We start from the raw sequence: 17,114 nt of genomic DNA, 5'->3' as shown, positions 1-17,114 counted from the left end.
ACAGATCTTTTAAAACGGACCTTTGCTAATGTGGCAATCTCTCATTGTTTCCTATTTCTTATTTGCACATTTCTTTTGTGACATAACCACATACTTCTGTACTTACAGTTTCTATTTTGAGTGTGCGATGAAGCCGTCAAGCCATCACTGTGTGAACTGTGTTAGTTTAGCTGTCATAAATCATCAATTTTGCGTGCATGAGTGCACATCTGTTGTGGTGCAGAAGCCATCAGTATGTTTGCTTGCAGTCATCACACAGTAGAGTTATCAGCTGCACGTCGAATTTGCAACAACATTATGCCGCTGAATTTCATGAACTATGCAAGTGTGTGGAAAGCAACCTGGAAGCCAGACCAACTTCCCCATTTACAAATTTTGGTAAGCCTGGAACCCGACTCACAAACAGATGATGCTGCAGCAAAGATATGCTAAGCCACTCGTGTTGTTTGGGTGGGATTTATACACCGATGAACGGAAGAGTCGCAGCTTCTAGTCATTTGAGTGCTGTGGAGTCAGATTTATATACAACCAAATGCCTCTGATAGGCTGTGCAACTATCCAGTTAATGTGGAGATGTATTTTTTTCTCTGTATCTGCTGAAACATCCCATAATGAAGTCCCGGTGGCGTCATATTCTGAAGAACTAACTCTGTTGGCTGCAACAGGTTCAGTAAATAGTGAACACGATGGACTCTTTGGAAGTTTACTAACGGTGTTAGGGGATTTCATACAGTCTGTGAGTCAGTGAGAGGGTTACTGGACATGAGGCTCGTTGGAACCGGGCCAACTTCATGGAAACAAAATATGCCTCACCACACCTTTACTCCTTCACATCTTCTGGACATCTTCTGGATTCCTCTTCTGACTACGACGGCCTCTTAAACAGAATCACTGTCACCGGCATTGTCGGGGACAGGCTTGTTAATCATGTTCTTCCTTGCATGCAAATTACATTTCCTTACTTCTTCTTTTTAGGCTGTCCTGCCACATTCTAAGAATGCCACTTCAGTTATCAGGTAGTGCAGACCAATTTCCAAACATGTAGGTGTACGTGTGTACCCACGCACAAAACCATCCTCACACACAAAACATGCAATGCCCTGAGTTCAATCTCGGAGCCGAGGGCCTTACGCGACTCAGACTAAAAGTCTTTGTTGTCATTATGGGAATTACTCACGCAGTACCTATGAGTAATAGATGCATTGAAGAGAACGTCCAGGTAGAGAGGCATTAGCGAGGAAGAGGAGGAGGTGGAGGAGAGGAGGGCTGAATAGAAGGTGATGACTGAGATGACTGAAGGCAAAGAGAAAGAGCGAAGCAGCGAGAGAGAGAAGTGGATTTTAAATTACATGGTGGCTCCCGTCAACAGTCGTAATTAGTAGCTTGGTCAGGTGTGGTGAATGGGACAGGAAGCTTGAAATGAAGGACGGGACACCGCAAGAACTGTAAGGCCCGAACAAGAGCGGGATCGGCTTGACACGCGGTAACGCAATATGAAAAAAAAACAAACAACCAAAAAAAAATAAAACGGAGAAAGTGACGGATGGCGTCTGCGAACCGAAGCAAGCTCGCAGACGAGTGGGACGAGGCTGTCGTTTTCGGAGAGTGGCGCATGTCGAGCGCGTGGATGACAAGTCTGAAAATTCAGATTCCTGAGCTGGCTGGAAGCCTGCCAAGACAAACGAGAGCTGGGCTGCAGATGAACTTACATTATGACCTAAGTGTCAATCTGAACCTCAACCCCACTGAAGAGACAGCTGGAGATAAATCTGCACGCACCACAACACGACCTTAAGACTATTCTACGTATTTGATTGTCTTAATTTCAGCTAATAAAGATTTGAGACTGATTTAATCGAACCATGCCCCAGCGTCTTGCACTTAATACCTTCAATTTTAAAATGAAAAGAATACGGAATATGTATAGTGGTTTCAAGATACATCAAAGTATTTATGGAAAAACCCGTAAAGAATCTGAAGGAAATACATTAAATACAATGCATTTTAAATACATTAAAAGACTTTTTGGAGTTAATCCAAGTGTGTAATCTATAGTAGTGTCTTTTTTAATGTAAAAGTTTGACTTCATCTTATTTGTTGACTCAAAAGAGACAAAGGATCCTCGATGCTGTTGATCAAATTTGACAAGTTACGAATCTATCTTTTGGTTCATGTCTCGTAATCTCATCTCGTGACTTCCTGAGGCTCGGTGAGAGTGTGGCGACGCACAGCGCGACGCACGGACCGGAAAGATATTCCTCCTCGCAGCTGTTGTCGTGGTGAAGATTTGTGGATTAAATTTCTTTGGTATTCAAAGAAGTATCACTTCACCCAAAGCATCTGAGTCACTGCAAAAAGCAAAGTGAACATCTGATTCACTGAGCACTGTTGAAGGATTGTCAACTTTTGCTGCAAGGTTTGATTAGTTTCAAAGAGCATTACAGAAGATAAAATTTAACTCAATTTTCACCCTCCACACTAAATGAGCTCATCTCCTCCCTGCCCTTGACTTCCAAACTCAACTCAGGTATGCGTGCTCCTCACCCTCAGAGAGAGAGAGAGAGAGGGGTAAGTGTCAGAAAATGAAGATGTATTTGTCTGATCCGGACATAGCTGTGTGACAGCCAGTGTAACCCTTCCCCTCCCCACCTTGGAGAAAGCCTCACGCCCCGGGGGCAAGAGAGTGACACACACACAAACACTCAGCGTGGAGGAGTCATGGGGCAAAGCAAAAGGGGGAGGAGGGAGACGGCGCAAGGGGGGGGGGAGGAGGTGGAGGAGGAGGAGTGTATCTCTCTTGGTTATTCTCTCGAATAAGACACACACCTTCCCTCCTCCCATGTAAGAGGCAAGGCTTGCATGCTCAAGTGTTCAGTTGGTCACACACAGATACAGAGGTCGGGCGTGAGAGGAAGAGAGAGACAGAGAGAGAGAGAGAGAGAGAGAAGACAAGAGGCAGAGGACAGCCACTGGTTGCTCATATACACTCGAGCTCAAGGAGGGCACAGACAGCCTGCCTTATGTGTGGCTCCTTTCAAGGCTTCACAGTAAGTGTGAAACATCTATCTCGGCTCATGTCACTGATGTCATCTGTGATAGAGATTGTGTCAGATATTCTGCAATGTGGGCGTCACATTTATTTATTTATTCATTTATTATGATTTGTTTCCTACATTACCCTGTCCCACGGAAGGTAATTTCAAAGTTAAGGTGTCTGTCTGTGTGTGTGTGTGCTTTCGAGAGTCAACCTGCTGCGAGGCACAGCTGTGCACTTTTGACTAATGTCTTGATTTTTCAGAATACATTTTGTTTCTGCTGTGTCACCCGGTTCTACGGTTTCGGAATGACTGTCACAAGTGTGACAGTCACAAATGACAGTCACAAGTGTGACAGTCATTCCGAGTCAGCTGTGGTGATACACTTCACAGAAAGATAGGGTGAAACGTCGTCCACAAATCTCTTCTCGCTGCACTTTTTATTTGCGTTTCTTTTTTTTTTTTTTACCCTTCCGGAGAAGAGGTCGACGTCTTTTTTTGCTGCATCGCGTACGCCTTTGCTGAAGATTCTTGGTGCCTCTTTCCATTTTTGCTCATGCATTAAAGATGCATTTTTAGAGATAATGGTGCAGGATGACAATCAGTGCCTCGGTTTTAAGTTAAACTTTTAGTGTCATCTCTAAGCTGGAGGAAACTTGTGTCACGTGAGTTCTTACTGAGTTTTAAGCGCAGACCTTATCTAGCACTATCTCGGGGGCCAAATGATGAGCCTAAAAAAGGAAGCGGTTCTGTGGTGGCACATGTGAGCATTGTCTTTTAATCACGTTTTCTTTTCCACTCCTTCTGTAATTTCATCATATCAGTCAGCGCGCTCTCAGCCTGCGTCTGAGGTCTGAGCCATGCCTGACGACAGTCCCACCGAGACGAAGGGAGGGAGAGAGAGTGAGAAACAGAAAGAAAGAAAGAAAGAAAGAAAGAAAGAGAGAAAGATAGATAGACAGAGAGTCCAGACCTGGCCAAGAGCCAAGTCCCAGTGATTTCAGAGGAAGTCTGCTCGATTCACCGGGAGCGCTGGTTTCCTCGTGAAAGTGGTCCTGCTCCGGGGCTGACATGCACAGGAACCTCCCCTGTAGCCCGGGGGTTGTGATTTGTAGAGTCACAGGATGTATGGGACAGCGGGGCCAGCGGGGCCAGTGGGGCAGCAAGCACGAAGCTTCCACTTTGAAGTTTGTTTGTCCGGTAGTACAAGATGGGAAAGTTAAATTCTTCAGCCGTGACATCCCACTGGCTACTCTAAATAACATTTAACACTCTGTGACCTAATTTTAGTTCCACCCGAAGCTCGACTTCCCTTGTTTTTTCCTTTAAACTGAAACATCAAAAGATAAATAGTTAGATATCACCTCAGTAGTCCAAATACTGAATGGTAGACATCATATATGCTTATTTCATGGCTCTATCTTTTCTGCAGGCCTCCTCCTCCTCCGAGAGCACCATGTTAACCTCAGAAAGGTCACCACAGAGCATAGGGGTCACCGCAGCGGCCACGTCGGGAACACGGGATATAGATATGACATCGTGGACAGAGGCCGACTTCGAGGACAAGTGCACTTATATCGTGAAGGACCAGCCTCTGGAAGAAGAGTCCGAAATCCACGGCAGGAGACGAGCCGAGAGGTCCTTACCCAGGAACTTGGCCCTGAAACGCTGCCACAGCTCAAAAGAGGTACGCAACGCCTCCCGTCGTTCAAGTCCTTTAAAAGGAGTGTAGCTTTTAAGAAGTTATTTGCAATTACGTCAGCCGGAAAAACATTCAAATTCCAAGCCACATGTACCGTAAGTATGTGCCGCTGTTTACGTTTTTGGTCCGGGCCGACTCCTTGCGTCACTCCAACATCCTGCCATCGACTCATCCATCCCCAGGCGGGAAGTACTTGACATGTTGTTGTCTAATTTGAGCCTTTCCTCTTTGCCCTGCATGTGTGTGTGTGTATTGAGGCAAAGACAGAGACAATAGCCAAGCCCTTCAGCGCTCGGCCTGAGGACTGTATGATTAGCAGCAAACTCAGATTCCCGTTCTTTAGTCCCCGGCAGAAAATTACACCATAAAGCAAAGCTGAGGTTCTGGGACCCATAATATGGATAACGCCGTAAATAATCATCTGGATTAAGTGCGTGGTAGTTAGACTGGGAGGACGGTTTATGTTTAACTGGCTAGCCGACAAGCAGGAAACCCATATTTTGTGGTACACTCGTGAGAAAAGATTAACCCCAGAGGACTATTCATGAAAAGGAAACGTTAGGTTTCCTCGCAAAAGATTAAAGTCTCTGTAGACAAAGCGTGTTAGTCAGGTGAGATCAGAGGAAGTAGTCTGAATGTCTGTGGCAAAATACCTGCATTACCACTATGACCCTCTAATAAGACCTGTCTGGAGTCTGGCTGATACTAGAGAACTGGATGGGTTACAGTAATCAGTGACGCAATGGAGGCCAAACTAGCTTGATGAAATGAAGATAAACACTATGACCAAGCATGTAGTGATTTCAGAAAAGGCGCTTCATACACTCTGCCGGTATTGCTCCAAGATGAAAGAGAGAATCCATTCCTGTGGCTTCGGGGCTTTTGCTTTTTCAGCATGAAGCTCGCGGTGCGGTTAACTGGCAGGGGTGTGACCGTGACACCTTATCCACTCTTCCCCACCCTCCAGGCTTGAGACAGAGGGGTGAGTTTCACACCTGGAGGCAGCAGAACAAGAGTAGCGGTGAAATTTTAATATGGCGGGGAAACTAAAGATAACTCGGGTGACCGGCTTATGAAATATTCAGCGCGTGCGACGAGGGGAACGCACTCTGTCGCGGCCTCGCTAAAATTCTCGTTTTCTCTCCGGAGGATTTCTAGTGAAATAACAATAAGAGAAAATTGCATTAATTGGGTATTTCCTTTTCTCCACATAGTCATGTTCCAGTGAACTGGCTTAATTCTTTTGGTCAATCACCAAGAAACATTCTGGTAAGATGGAGGGTCAGATAGGGAGGACTGTATTCCCAAGAATCTCATCCCTCTAATTACATTTTTTTAAACTCCGAGTGCATCCGGCTGCGTGCTTAGGCCTCCAATTTGTGGACTCCTCGGTTGTTTGATGATTCTGTGTCCTCCCTGTTGAACAGGTGCTTGGCGTGACCAGCAAGGAGCTGATTCCCAAGGGGACCCGCTTCGGTCCTTTGGTGGGAGAGATCTACACCAATGAAAAGCTGCTGAAAGACGCCAACAGAAAGTACTTCTGGAGGGTGAGTGAGCCCCGCGCGAGACTCTGGATCTCTGCGCTTGCATGTCGAATTCAACCATGGCTGTTTCAAAACGTTTCACATCCTGTAACTCCAGCTGGGCGACGCTGCTGTGGCTGTGCCGTGGCACAAGTTAGCAGTTGTGGTCACTGCCTTACATCCTGTGAAAGCATGAGCTTGTCTGCCAGGGCTCATAGGCACCGCCGCACAATTTGACGGGTTTCACTGTGCATGTGCCGAGCATGTTTTCGTGTTTGCCAGTGCATGGTTGCCTGAGGTCACACACACAGCTGTTTGGTTTCAGTGACGCAGCGACTCTCCTCTCACTCCGCTTCTCTCAGCAGCGCTGCCAGTAAATACGCCGTACACATGTCCCTCCAGACTCACAAACTCTCACACTGACTAAGCAAGGAAGTGGCTTTAAGCTTGAGAACTGTTGGGTTACAAATCAGCAGCATCAGGACATCTTCCATTACACACAAAACGCTCTTGTTTAAATCCACGGTTTATAGAGTCAGCAACCTCGAAGTGCAACCACGATCAAAAAACGCTACAGCGGCCGTAACTCAGACAATCTGTTGTATTGCAGCCATGAGTCAAACGGGCAGCACAGATTTGAAACTTCAGAGAGCAGTGAGAACGCTTTTATAACTGCACCACAAATGTGAGAATACGCATGGATGAGTACTACAACCCAGTCATATGGTGAAATTCTTGCTCAGAGTTGCTTTCGGAACTCAAGATGACTAGTGCACATCTCAGCTGAAAGAGTATACAGTATTTACCATAAAGGCAAAGGAAACTCGTGATATCATAGTTTCAGAGAATGTTGCAGCGTCGATGTGTCATTAACCGAATTATTCTCTCCTCTCTCACACACACACACCATAGGTCTTCTTGGAGGGACGCTTGCACCACATCCTGGATGGTTTGAAAGAGGAACGGAGCAACTGGATGCGTTATGTCAACCCGGCGTGCAGCGTGGAGGAGCAGAACCTGGTCGCGTGCCAGATCGGCTTGGAGATCTTCTTCTACACTATCAAGCCCCTTCAGCCAGGCCAGGAGCTTCTGGTGTGGTACTGCTCTGAATTCGCCCAGCGATGCAACTACCCTCCACTGGGCCAGCTGGCTATCGATCATTCTGGTAAGTGTGTGTATAAAGCAGGACTGTCCGTTAGGCAAGGTGTGAGAGTCGCTGAAGTTAGCGCGAACCGTCCTCGTGCCCACGCTTTGAGACGTATCTAGCGGCATGCACTGTCATTGTGAAGTAAGCCCCCCACACACCCCACCCCGTCAAAACGCTGGCCGACTGACACGCTCTTTTGTGTGGGTGTTTAAGAAGTTACTCAGTCACACCCAAAGCGCCTTTGTTAAAGCAGATCACAAAAGGAGGACGGCGGAATCCTGAAAGCAGAGAGGGGCCGTCTCCAGGTGCAGCTACAGTGCCGGAGTAAGATGAGACCAATTTTCAGGATTTCTAGAGCAGTGTTTCAGTTTTTTTAACTCTGCAAAGAAACGCACCGCTGACAGCTCATTCGCACACACACGGCTTTCATTCACAAAGAGTAGAAACACACACACACACACACACGGTCCCATATAAAAAGGCTGCTGGAGGCGCTGACAGCATTTTGGCACGACTCCCCTTATTTATTTGGCTCTTAAGGAGGAAGAGAGGTAGGAAGCGCTCCAGCGACTACTTGAACTTCCTGACAAGGTGACCCGCTGACAGATTGATATCTCACTAAGTGTTAGCTGTTTGTTTGCTGAAACCCCTCTAAAGCAGGAGAAGGGTTACAGGAGGGGGGGGGGGAGGTGGAAGGGGGCGTGCTAAAAGATAAGGCCTGCTGTGTTTGTGTGTGTTGATGTTAACTGTGTCCACGGCGGGTGAATTATACATGCATACCTCTGTGTTTTGTCTTCCTCTGTTTGTCAGCTTGAGTCCTCCGTCTGCTCTGGAGTCAGTCAGTGGAGTAGTGTCTCCCCTCGTGACTTCCTGAGTGCAAGGTGGAAGGGTTTGCTCAGGTTTAGATCCAGATGTCATAAACCAGACCTGTGTATAGAATTCAGCGGAAAAATAATATTATTTATAGGTTAGTTTATGTGTTGTGACTAGTACATTTTCCACTCCATCAAGCGTCTATTTATGTCTGGGCCAAACCCATTGTTCATTTAAGATGAAAAGTAATTTCTTGTATCCTGTATCCTGTGTGTGTTGTCCTGCTTGCTATAGAAAATACATTTACACAACTGACCGACCCTCCAATGCAAATAACGTATCCACTGACTCCCGTTCCTTAAGCTATCTCCATCCTGATCAGACCACCATTGTTCATGTTCTGGTGTCCACTTTCATGGAGTGCAAAAGGGTCTGGGCGAATCTGATGATAACACACACACACGGCTATGTTGTGATGTTAAAAGAATAAAGGGACAGGGTGGATTAGAGAAGGCGGAGGTGGAGAGGTGGTTTAGAGAAGGAGAGCAAACCTATTTATAAAAGGAGGACATGCACGGCGCCATCGTGTTATCCATCGTTGCATGTGTCACTCCAGCGGGTGATGATTCTTTTCCATCTATTGTGCGTCTAAATTGTCATTTCTGTGTTTTGCATTTGTCTCACAGAGCAGAGTCAGGCTCAGGAGAAGACAACAGGGAGACGAGGACACAGCGTCTCTGAAATCCTCCAAGACGAGCCCTCCCAGTCCTCGTCTACCCGCCGCAGACGCCTGGAGGGTCCCTTGTCTCAGACTAACGCAGTTTTCCCACTGTGTCCCCGTGTCGTCTACCCACTCCAGCCCGTCTCAGAAGCCATCAGTAGCCATAGATACGCGCCCCTGCCTCCGTTGCCGTCCTGCAGCCCCCCAGCTGCTAAAAGGCCAGCACTAAGTAGCCCTGTCCCCGCTAGTTTGCACTTCCCCTTTCAGCACAGTCGAGGCCCTGTCAAGTCTTACCAAGAGCCATCTGTGCCTGACCACGTTCATCCTACTCTGAGGCACAACCCTTATCTACTGTCTCACTACTCCCTTGGCCTTCTACCTCATTCGTATCAATTCTACAGTGATCGACTGAAACCTCACTTCGCCCTCCCATCTCATTTACTGCCCATCGACAGCTATGCACACTTCCTACATCCTTCCTACGCCAACGGATGCAAAGACTCGGCACCATCCAGCTCCAAACAAGACCTCAGTTTTTCACCAAGCAGCGAGCACAAAGACCGTCACCTCACATCCAGAAAGACAAACTACCTCAGGATCCCCTCGAACGACTTTAGAGATTTCAAACACTCTCCCGCCAGCAATACTCGCTCGGACTTCACTATACCCGCCACATCCACTGCCTCATCCATGGTAACTGAACTCTGCGGGGCGATTCCGTCTCTTGCGCCCGGGGGATGCTCGCCGCCCGTGGGCATGGCCGCTTCCTCCGACTGCCTTCCTTCCAAACCTACCTCCGCCACTCAGAGCAATACGGAGGACGCGATGGACCTCAGGAAGATCAAATGTGGGGGGAACCCCATCGGGTACAAGACCCTGTCCTACCCTCTCACGAGGCAGAATGGAAAGATCCGGTATGAGTGCAACATCTGTGGAAAGGTCTTTGGGCAGCTATCCAACCTCAAGGTTAGTTCATCACATTTAAGCAGAGCGGGTAGTGGCTTGACTGTAGAATTGACCAGATTTGTGAATCAGACGGAGTAGACATCGACGTAAAAACTGATCTCTGACTGTCATCAGGTTCATCTGAGAGTACACAGCGGTGAGCGTCCCTTCAGGTGTCAGACCTGCAACAAGAACTTCACTCAACTGGCACACCTGCAGAAACACTACCTAGTTCACACGGGGGAGAAGCCCCATGAATGCAAGGTAAAGCTACAACTGCTTTAGGGTTTTCTATTTTGACTTTTATTCAAGCGTTGGCGTGGGAAGATGTATTCCAGTCTCAAGTCTGCATGGTAAATATGTAGCCGGGGCCATTAGCTTAGCTTAGCATAAAAACAGGAAACTACAACTATATAAATGTAATAAAAATCTTCTCCTCTTTTGTCACAGGTGTGCCATAAACGATTCAGCAGCACTAGTAACTTGAAGACCCACCAGCGACTACACTCAGGTGAGAGGCCTTACCAATGCAAGCTCTGCCCAGCCCGGTTTACTCAGTTCATCCACCTCAAGCTCCACAAACGCCTCCACAGTGGGGAGCGACCGCACCGCTGTCCTCGCTGCCCGTGCGCCTATCTCCACTCCTGCAGCCTGCAAGTGCACCTCCAAGGCTTCTGCCCACTCTCCCCCTCTGCCTCCCACAGATACTCTCCAGAGGAGCTGCACCGGGTGAACTCAGAGATTGAGAGGTTTGACATCAGCGAGGCGGCAGAGCAGCTCGAAGCCATGGCTGCGGAGGTCGAGGTGGACAAGGGGAATGTTATCGACCTGATACGGAAGTTAGAGACTCGTGTTTCAGGCCACCGGGATGGTGCGAGAGGGGACACCGAGCTGGGCCTTTACAAACCGGCCAAGGAGTGTTCTGGTTTTCAGCCACACCACGGCAGCCCTCTACCTCTGCGTCCAACCAGCATCAAGCTGGAGTCAGGCTGCATTTCAGAGCCCTAAGACAGCCCTGCTAATCCATCCATATAATCCTTACAGGTCAACTCAGCAGCTGTCCGTTACTGCCCTATTTGAAGTAAAGCCTTATCTGAGTCATGGATCGCCTTCGCCTATACTCTACAGCGACTGCAGCTTATGAAGAATCAAGACTTTACCAGCACGGCCTGGGCCTCACTGATTTAATGTATACATGTTTGTTAATTTATTCAGTTGCTCATTTTAATCTTAAACATAATAAAATAAAACACAGATCTACAACATTTATTTTTTTTTGTATCCCCTGAACGTCTGGACTGAACAACACCTAACCGAGTGTTTACGCGTATGACAGTTCGCCTCAATTTGTGGTTTCACTGTGTGAGACTGAGCTGTACGTATTTATGTCTCCTGATTAAAGTGACTGATTAAGTTACTTTACTAAGCATGACCGTGTGAGGTGTTGGTGAGCTAAGCAGTGAAGTGACACACACACACACACAGACACACACGCACACAGAGGAATTCTTGGTTGTTTGTGCGTCAACAAATATACTTTGTGGAAGTGCTGATGTCTGGACTTGCTGATGCACATAAACATCCTGTTATGAGTCTTGGGATACTCATCGCCAGTAAGTCTCAAACCTTTCACCTGGAAGGAAAAAAAAAAAAGAAAAAGAAACACCACGCAAATAAATTATCTCATCACCATCAATAAGATCCTGTTGCCAATTTAGCAAGCGCAAATGTCTACGCTTTAGTTTCGGTATTAATCAGTTGGCACAGAGTTCACCCACAAGCCATGATTCAGCGGATTACACTGAGGTGTAAACGGTGCTTCAAAATATTTCCAGACACAGGAATGGGCCAGGCCAGACGTGCTCAGCGCGGTGCCCTCCTGTGATGCTCTCATTACAACTTGAAAGGGGTATCAGGTGACAAAAAAAGGGGTTCAAAGCGTAAGAAAGTGGCCATCCACTGATGAGGCAGCCGCAGAAGCAGGCTTCTTCGGTGAAGGGGAGGCTGATGAGATGAGATGAGATGGGATGACACACTCCGGGGCTGATCAGATCACAGGCTGCCTACCAGCTGCCGTGGAGCAAAACAAAGAAATTATCCTCGCAAAATGACATGTTGTGACCTCTCGGGATGGGATGTGGTAGATAATATTATATTTCCACTAATTTAAAGAAATAGTGAGAGGAAGAAGAGGTGAAGTGTGCACAGTGGTGGAGGGAGGCAGGGTGAGCTGTGTGGCTGCAGTGACGGGCAGCTCAGAAACTGATGCCCCTTTAAACAGCCCTGTGACGTCAGATATTTTGACAAGGGTTAGGCAGCGGGAGAAGAAGGAGACGAAGAAGAAGAAGAAGAAGAAGAAGAAGGGGACGGAGCAGGAGAAGAAGAAGAAGAAGAGGTGGCGAAGGATGCCCCCAGGATAATGGGATAATGTCACCGGTTTGTTCTGCCTCCCTGCCGTCCGCGACATGATAAACGCCGCCGGAGCGGTCGTCCGTCGGATGCCGTCGGCGGCGGCCCGTCGGTGCGGGTGCTGGATAGCCTTGTGCCAGGCGGTGCTGTTCGGCGCGTCGGCGCTGGTGATCGTGGCCGAACGGAGCGCTCGTAAGTGGGCATGAGATTCCTTTCCCTTTCCCTCCTCCTAGCTCCTGCTGCTGCTCCTGCTGCTAGCCTGCTGCTGCTGCTCGGTGCTAGCCTGCTGCTATTGGTGCACACGCTGAAACTGAATGAAAAGCAGCGTATAGTGTTGGATTCCGTTAGCTTTGAATGAATGGAGCCAGGATTAATTCGTCCTGGAGCTCAACAGCACTAGTTAAGGTTAAAAAAAATATGATATTATATATCACAGCCGTAGATTATTATTATTTTTTAAATGCATAACAATGCAAGATTGATCAGTCCAGCTGGATTTGCCAGTCTGGGGGCCCCCAAGACCTCCAGGGGTCAGTCAGCAGGGTCATATAGCGGAGGCATAATTAAATCTAATCACTACCTTTAATTAACTAACTTATAACTAGAAGTTATAATTAATCCCTAAAAATTTTATTTCTGCTTTTAAAATACCTTCCTTAATGCACATCTGGAGTTTGCACTGACACCGCTGTGCAGCACAGTGCTGACTAAGCAGATCAATGGGGCAAGGTCAGGACACCAGAAAGAGGGCTGTGCAAAGTGTGACTTTGTCTTCTGCAGGTATATACCCTTCCCTGAAGATATAAATACCGTGCCGCTGCTTGGACTCTTTATTCAGCCTGTCACAGAATAATAATAATAAAAAAGAACAACCGACACAGCGCTGTGGTAGACTTTTGTGTCCTTCAGAAAACAGAGCAGCTTTCCGTTAAAGGGGTTTCTCAAGGACTCTGCAGCTGTCGACGTAAACTCACTCACATTTGTTCCTTCATAATCTGCATGCCTGCATGTGTGGTCATTGGGATGCACCGGATTTGCTGAAGAAACGCACAATTACTCACACCTGCATGCCTGTGTCTGCTGTCTGTGTGCACGTGTTAGTGATCTACTGTATAGGATTTTACCTCTGGAATGAGGAGACACAGTGGGCGGGCCTCACTCTCGGCCTCTTTCTGCCGGGGACAGCGGTTCAGCTGCTCAGTGTCAAATGGTACTATGACGACGGTGACGACAGGCGATGCTACCTCTCTGTCATACACATACTGCACTTGGGCATCTTCAAGAGGTAAGGCCTTTGCAACTCTGGAAATTTTGCACAAAAAAGCACAGCAGAAACAAGCACTGAAGCATTTGGTGACATATTCAGTTTCTGTGAAAGCACACAGGAAAAATAAAACCTCGTTGGAGAGGTTGCCTTTCATCACTGCTCTGGTGGTTGTCTCTGTCTCCCCCCCGTGGCAGGTTGTGGGACTGCATGAGGTCTGTGTTGCACATGCAGGACTCGGTGGCCGAGCTCGGAGCGGCCGTCATGCAGCAGGCAGATGTTGCTGCCCTTTGGCTGCTGGAGGCATTTGTCCTCACGCTGCCCCAGAGTCTGCTGCAGGCGTATGTCGTGGTGTCTACTGACGTGGGCATCATGTCACCGGGTAAACTGAAGATTTTGCTTGGATTCATGTGACATTTTAAGGATTGTTGGAGACGCCGTCACTGAGCGGGGACGCATGTCTGTTTTCCCTGTGCTTTGCCTGTGTTGTACCCTCAGTGGCCTACTGCTGCGGCTTCTGCCTGCTGTCCATTTCCTGGGCCCTGGTGCTGTACAGCCGAGCCTGCTGCCTGATACGGCCAGGCCACCTGGCCATGCCTCCAGCGGCCCTGCTGTGCCAGCTGGTGTGGAGGGCAGGCATGCTGGGTGCCAGGGTGACCTGCCTTATGTTCTTTGCCAGGGTCTTTAATTGGTGGGTCTGCGGAGTAGTAGGTGAGCAATTTGAAGCGAGCCTCTTGGGCGCTTTTATGTTGCTAACGCACCTGAAAACTGGAGAAAGGGTATTGGTAATAAATAAATACAAAAATGCAAATAAATATGCAAGAGGCCGAGTTGTGTTATTATCCTCGGAGTGATGCAGCACGTCCTCTTGATCCAGTTTTTCAGTCGCTGCTCTGCATCAACTTGATACACTGCATATGGATCTTCTGTCTTCTAGTCTATTTTTATTGTGACCTCCAGGTTTTCACTGGCTCACGGCCTCATTCTGGCTGGTATCGCAGCAACCAGACATCTGCACCGGTCCCTGGTGCTGGCGCGCCTTCAACGGCGCCATGGGCTTCGTCCACGTCTTCCTCTTCCTCAACGTCAAAGACGGACCGTCGCGCTTCCGCATGGCCAGCTTTTATGCAGTAAGTTGTGACTTAGCGGCTGTCCCGTCCCGTCCCGTCCCGTCCCGTCCCGTCGTTTTGTATTTCGTGCATCGCTTTGTCTCCTCCACTTACACACAGGGCAGCAGGGACAAACACACACGTACCGTCACAGGCAACTTGTTTGCACTGTCATGCTCACCTCTGTGTCCTTATCTCTACGGTGACGTAAAGCTTTCTACAGATGACTGATCGTGTGACCTTCATTCCTCCTTCAGTTTATGCTCATAGAGAACGCCACCCTGGTGCTGGCCGCCTCCGACTTCCTCAGCGAAGCATCATGGGACAGCATGACCCTTGCCACCACTGTGCTGTGTAGCTTTGTCCTCGGTGAGTCACCCCGCTGCAGCTGTAATCTTCTTTTATATCGGAACATGTTTATCTCACATGTTCTGATGCTCATTTCTAAGAATTAGATGAAGTGTCAGGCTGTTTAAAGGTTTCTGTGGTATCTGAGCAGTAAAGCCACAGTGGTGATTCAGCCAAATAGTGGAACCATAATTGGTAACGTAATGCTAACTTATTGCAAAATATTTATATGAATATTTATTCTGTTATTTTGATGTAGCTGAAATTTACTAAACATCAAACTATTTTCTCTGTTTACCAGGTGCTGCTTCTCTTCTTCTGTACTATCGGTTTCTACATCCCAAGTCCACAGAGATCTCCCAGGGTACCAACCACAACCACATGGGCAGCACGTGCATCGAACAAGGGGAGTCCTCCTTCTCTCTCGGGGACAAAAGTCTACCAGCTCCGTCCATTCAAAACCACGGCAGCTTCTCTCTCTCAGGTGTGGCCGGCTCTCTGCTGGAGCACCCGGGAAACTGCGGGGTCCAGCCCAACAGCTCCTGTCCTTGCTACCACCACCACTGGCTCTTGATCCGCCTGGCCCTCAAAACAGGAGACATTAATAAAATCAACAGGGCGTACGGGGCCGGGGGAGCTGTGGCCATACTGGACATGGAGGAGTACCACCAAGAGTATAAAAGCAACGAGGGCATGACTATTACAGCGGGGGGCAGCTGCGAGGCTGTGTCCACCTCCGAGTCCCAGGGCAAAGGCCTGGCGCCCCTCTCGGACTGCAAAGACGAGTTCCAGAGCGTAAGCGAGCCCACATCGACTGAACAACCCGAAGAGGAAGACGACAGTCTGGAGATGGAGAGCCCGATGGAGTCGCCCACGTCGGATTTCAAACGCAGCTCCCCGGAGGGGAAGTCTGTGTTCGGAGACAGTCCGGAGCCGTACTTCTGCCCTACAGAATCAAGTTCAACCTTATACTTCAGCGCTGATCCACAGTCTCCCAGCAGCGCCAGTAACCCCCGTTTGGACCGGGACGTCGGGGGCCTGGAGCAGGGGGTTCACCTCAACTCCATTCCCAGCGACCCAGCCCTGCACAGAGACGTCCGAGGACTCATGGGCCGGGTCGGGCCGCGCTGCACTTCCACACCTAAGTTGGACTCCGCTGCGTCGGACTCTCCCTCCAATGTCCCTCATCTAACGGGTCCCAGGAGGCAGCTCATAATGTCCCGAAGAGATAATGACGATAACTTCTAGATTTGTCGTGACAGAATCGGGGATCAGGTCACAACAGCTGATCCCATGTTAAAGGAGTACACCAGCTTTTTGGGAGTCTGCTCAGTGTTGTAGTATGAGTAAGCTGGCAGTAATTTCACCTCTTTATGTCTATATACACTGATCAGCCATAACATTATGACCATATGTGAGTGGGATATATCAGACAGCAAGGGAACTATTTATCTTTATAGTTGATGTGTTAGTTGCAGGACTTAAGGGATCTGCTGCTAACGTCTTGGTGCTTGATACCACAGCACACCTTCAGAGGTCAAAAGGAGTTCCTTCCTTGACGGGTCAGGGCTATTTTGGCGGCAAAAATGCAGATTAGGCAGGTGGTCCGGATGTCATGGCTGACCGGTGTACTTGGTACAATGTGGGTCATAATATATGCAACAATTCAGGCATAATCCTAAACCAACCAGTACTCTTGTCAAACAATAAACTATTTTCTTAAAGCACTGCTTTGCCCAAATGCTGCACACACAGAGGTGAATCCTTCAGTAGTGTACATCAAGAGCTCAGACATGACTTAACCTGACTTTCAACATTTTTTTTTTCTCCATTCCTTTGGCAGCCTAAATAATAATAATACTGTGCGACGAAATGGTTTTGCCAGATTGTAACTGTATAATAAGGAAGCAGGCACAATGTGTTTCAGTAAATTCAAACTATGCAGCTGCTTCACGATCTCAAACAGCTGACGCGATCTATAATATACACTGAAACTACCGTTAATCATGTTAGTAGTAACTGCCAGGAGCTATGACAGTAGACAAATTATTCCTAGGTCTAACGGGCTGGAGTGTATAATCTCTGGATTTTAACCCAT

At 48.1% G+C, this 17,114-nt stretch overlaps 2 protein-coding genes across 2 annotated transcripts; both read left to right on the top strand.

Annotated features, from left to right (window-relative positions):
- The first annotated feature begins 2,894 nt into the window (after positions 1-2,894).
- On the top strand, positions 2,895-11,020 carry prdm1c (PR domain containing 1c, with ZNF domain). The gene is made up of 7 exons (XM_084560922.1): positions 2,895-3,047; positions 4,468-4,722; positions 6,165-6,284; positions 7,173-7,425; positions 8,907-9,907; positions 10,022-10,150; positions 10,337-11,020. Exons 1-7 carry the CDS (start codon positions 3,021-3,023, stop codon positions 10,892-10,894), a joined length of 2,343 nt encoding a protein of 780 aa, XP_084417048.1. The 5' UTR covers positions 2,895-3,020; the 3' UTR covers positions 10,895-11,020.
- A 1,079-nt stretch (positions 11,021-12,099) lies between these two features.
- xkr5a (XK related 5a) lies at positions 12,100-16,677 on the top strand. Its single transcript, XM_084560900.1, has 7 exons — positions 12,100-12,487; positions 13,397-13,580; positions 13,757-13,941; positions 14,058-14,270; positions 14,520-14,689; positions 14,926-15,037; positions 15,318-16,677. Exons 1-7 carry the CDS (start codon positions 12,352-12,354, stop codon positions 16,262-16,264), a joined length of 1,947 nt encoding a protein of 648 aa, XP_084417026.1. The 5' UTR covers positions 12,100-12,351; the 3' UTR covers positions 16,265-16,677.
- Positions 16,678-17,114: the final 437 nt, after the last annotated feature.

The sequence above is a fragment of the Chelon labrosus genome, assembly GCF_963514085.1.
Source record: "Chelon labrosus genome assembly, chromosome: 14".
Taxonomy (NCBI): Eukaryota; Metazoa; Chordata; class Actinopteri; order Mugiliformes; family Mugilidae; genus Chelon; species Chelon labrosus.
The sequence above is the reverse complement of the archived record's forward strand: the minus strand, read 5'-3'. Positions and strand labels throughout refer to the sequence as shown.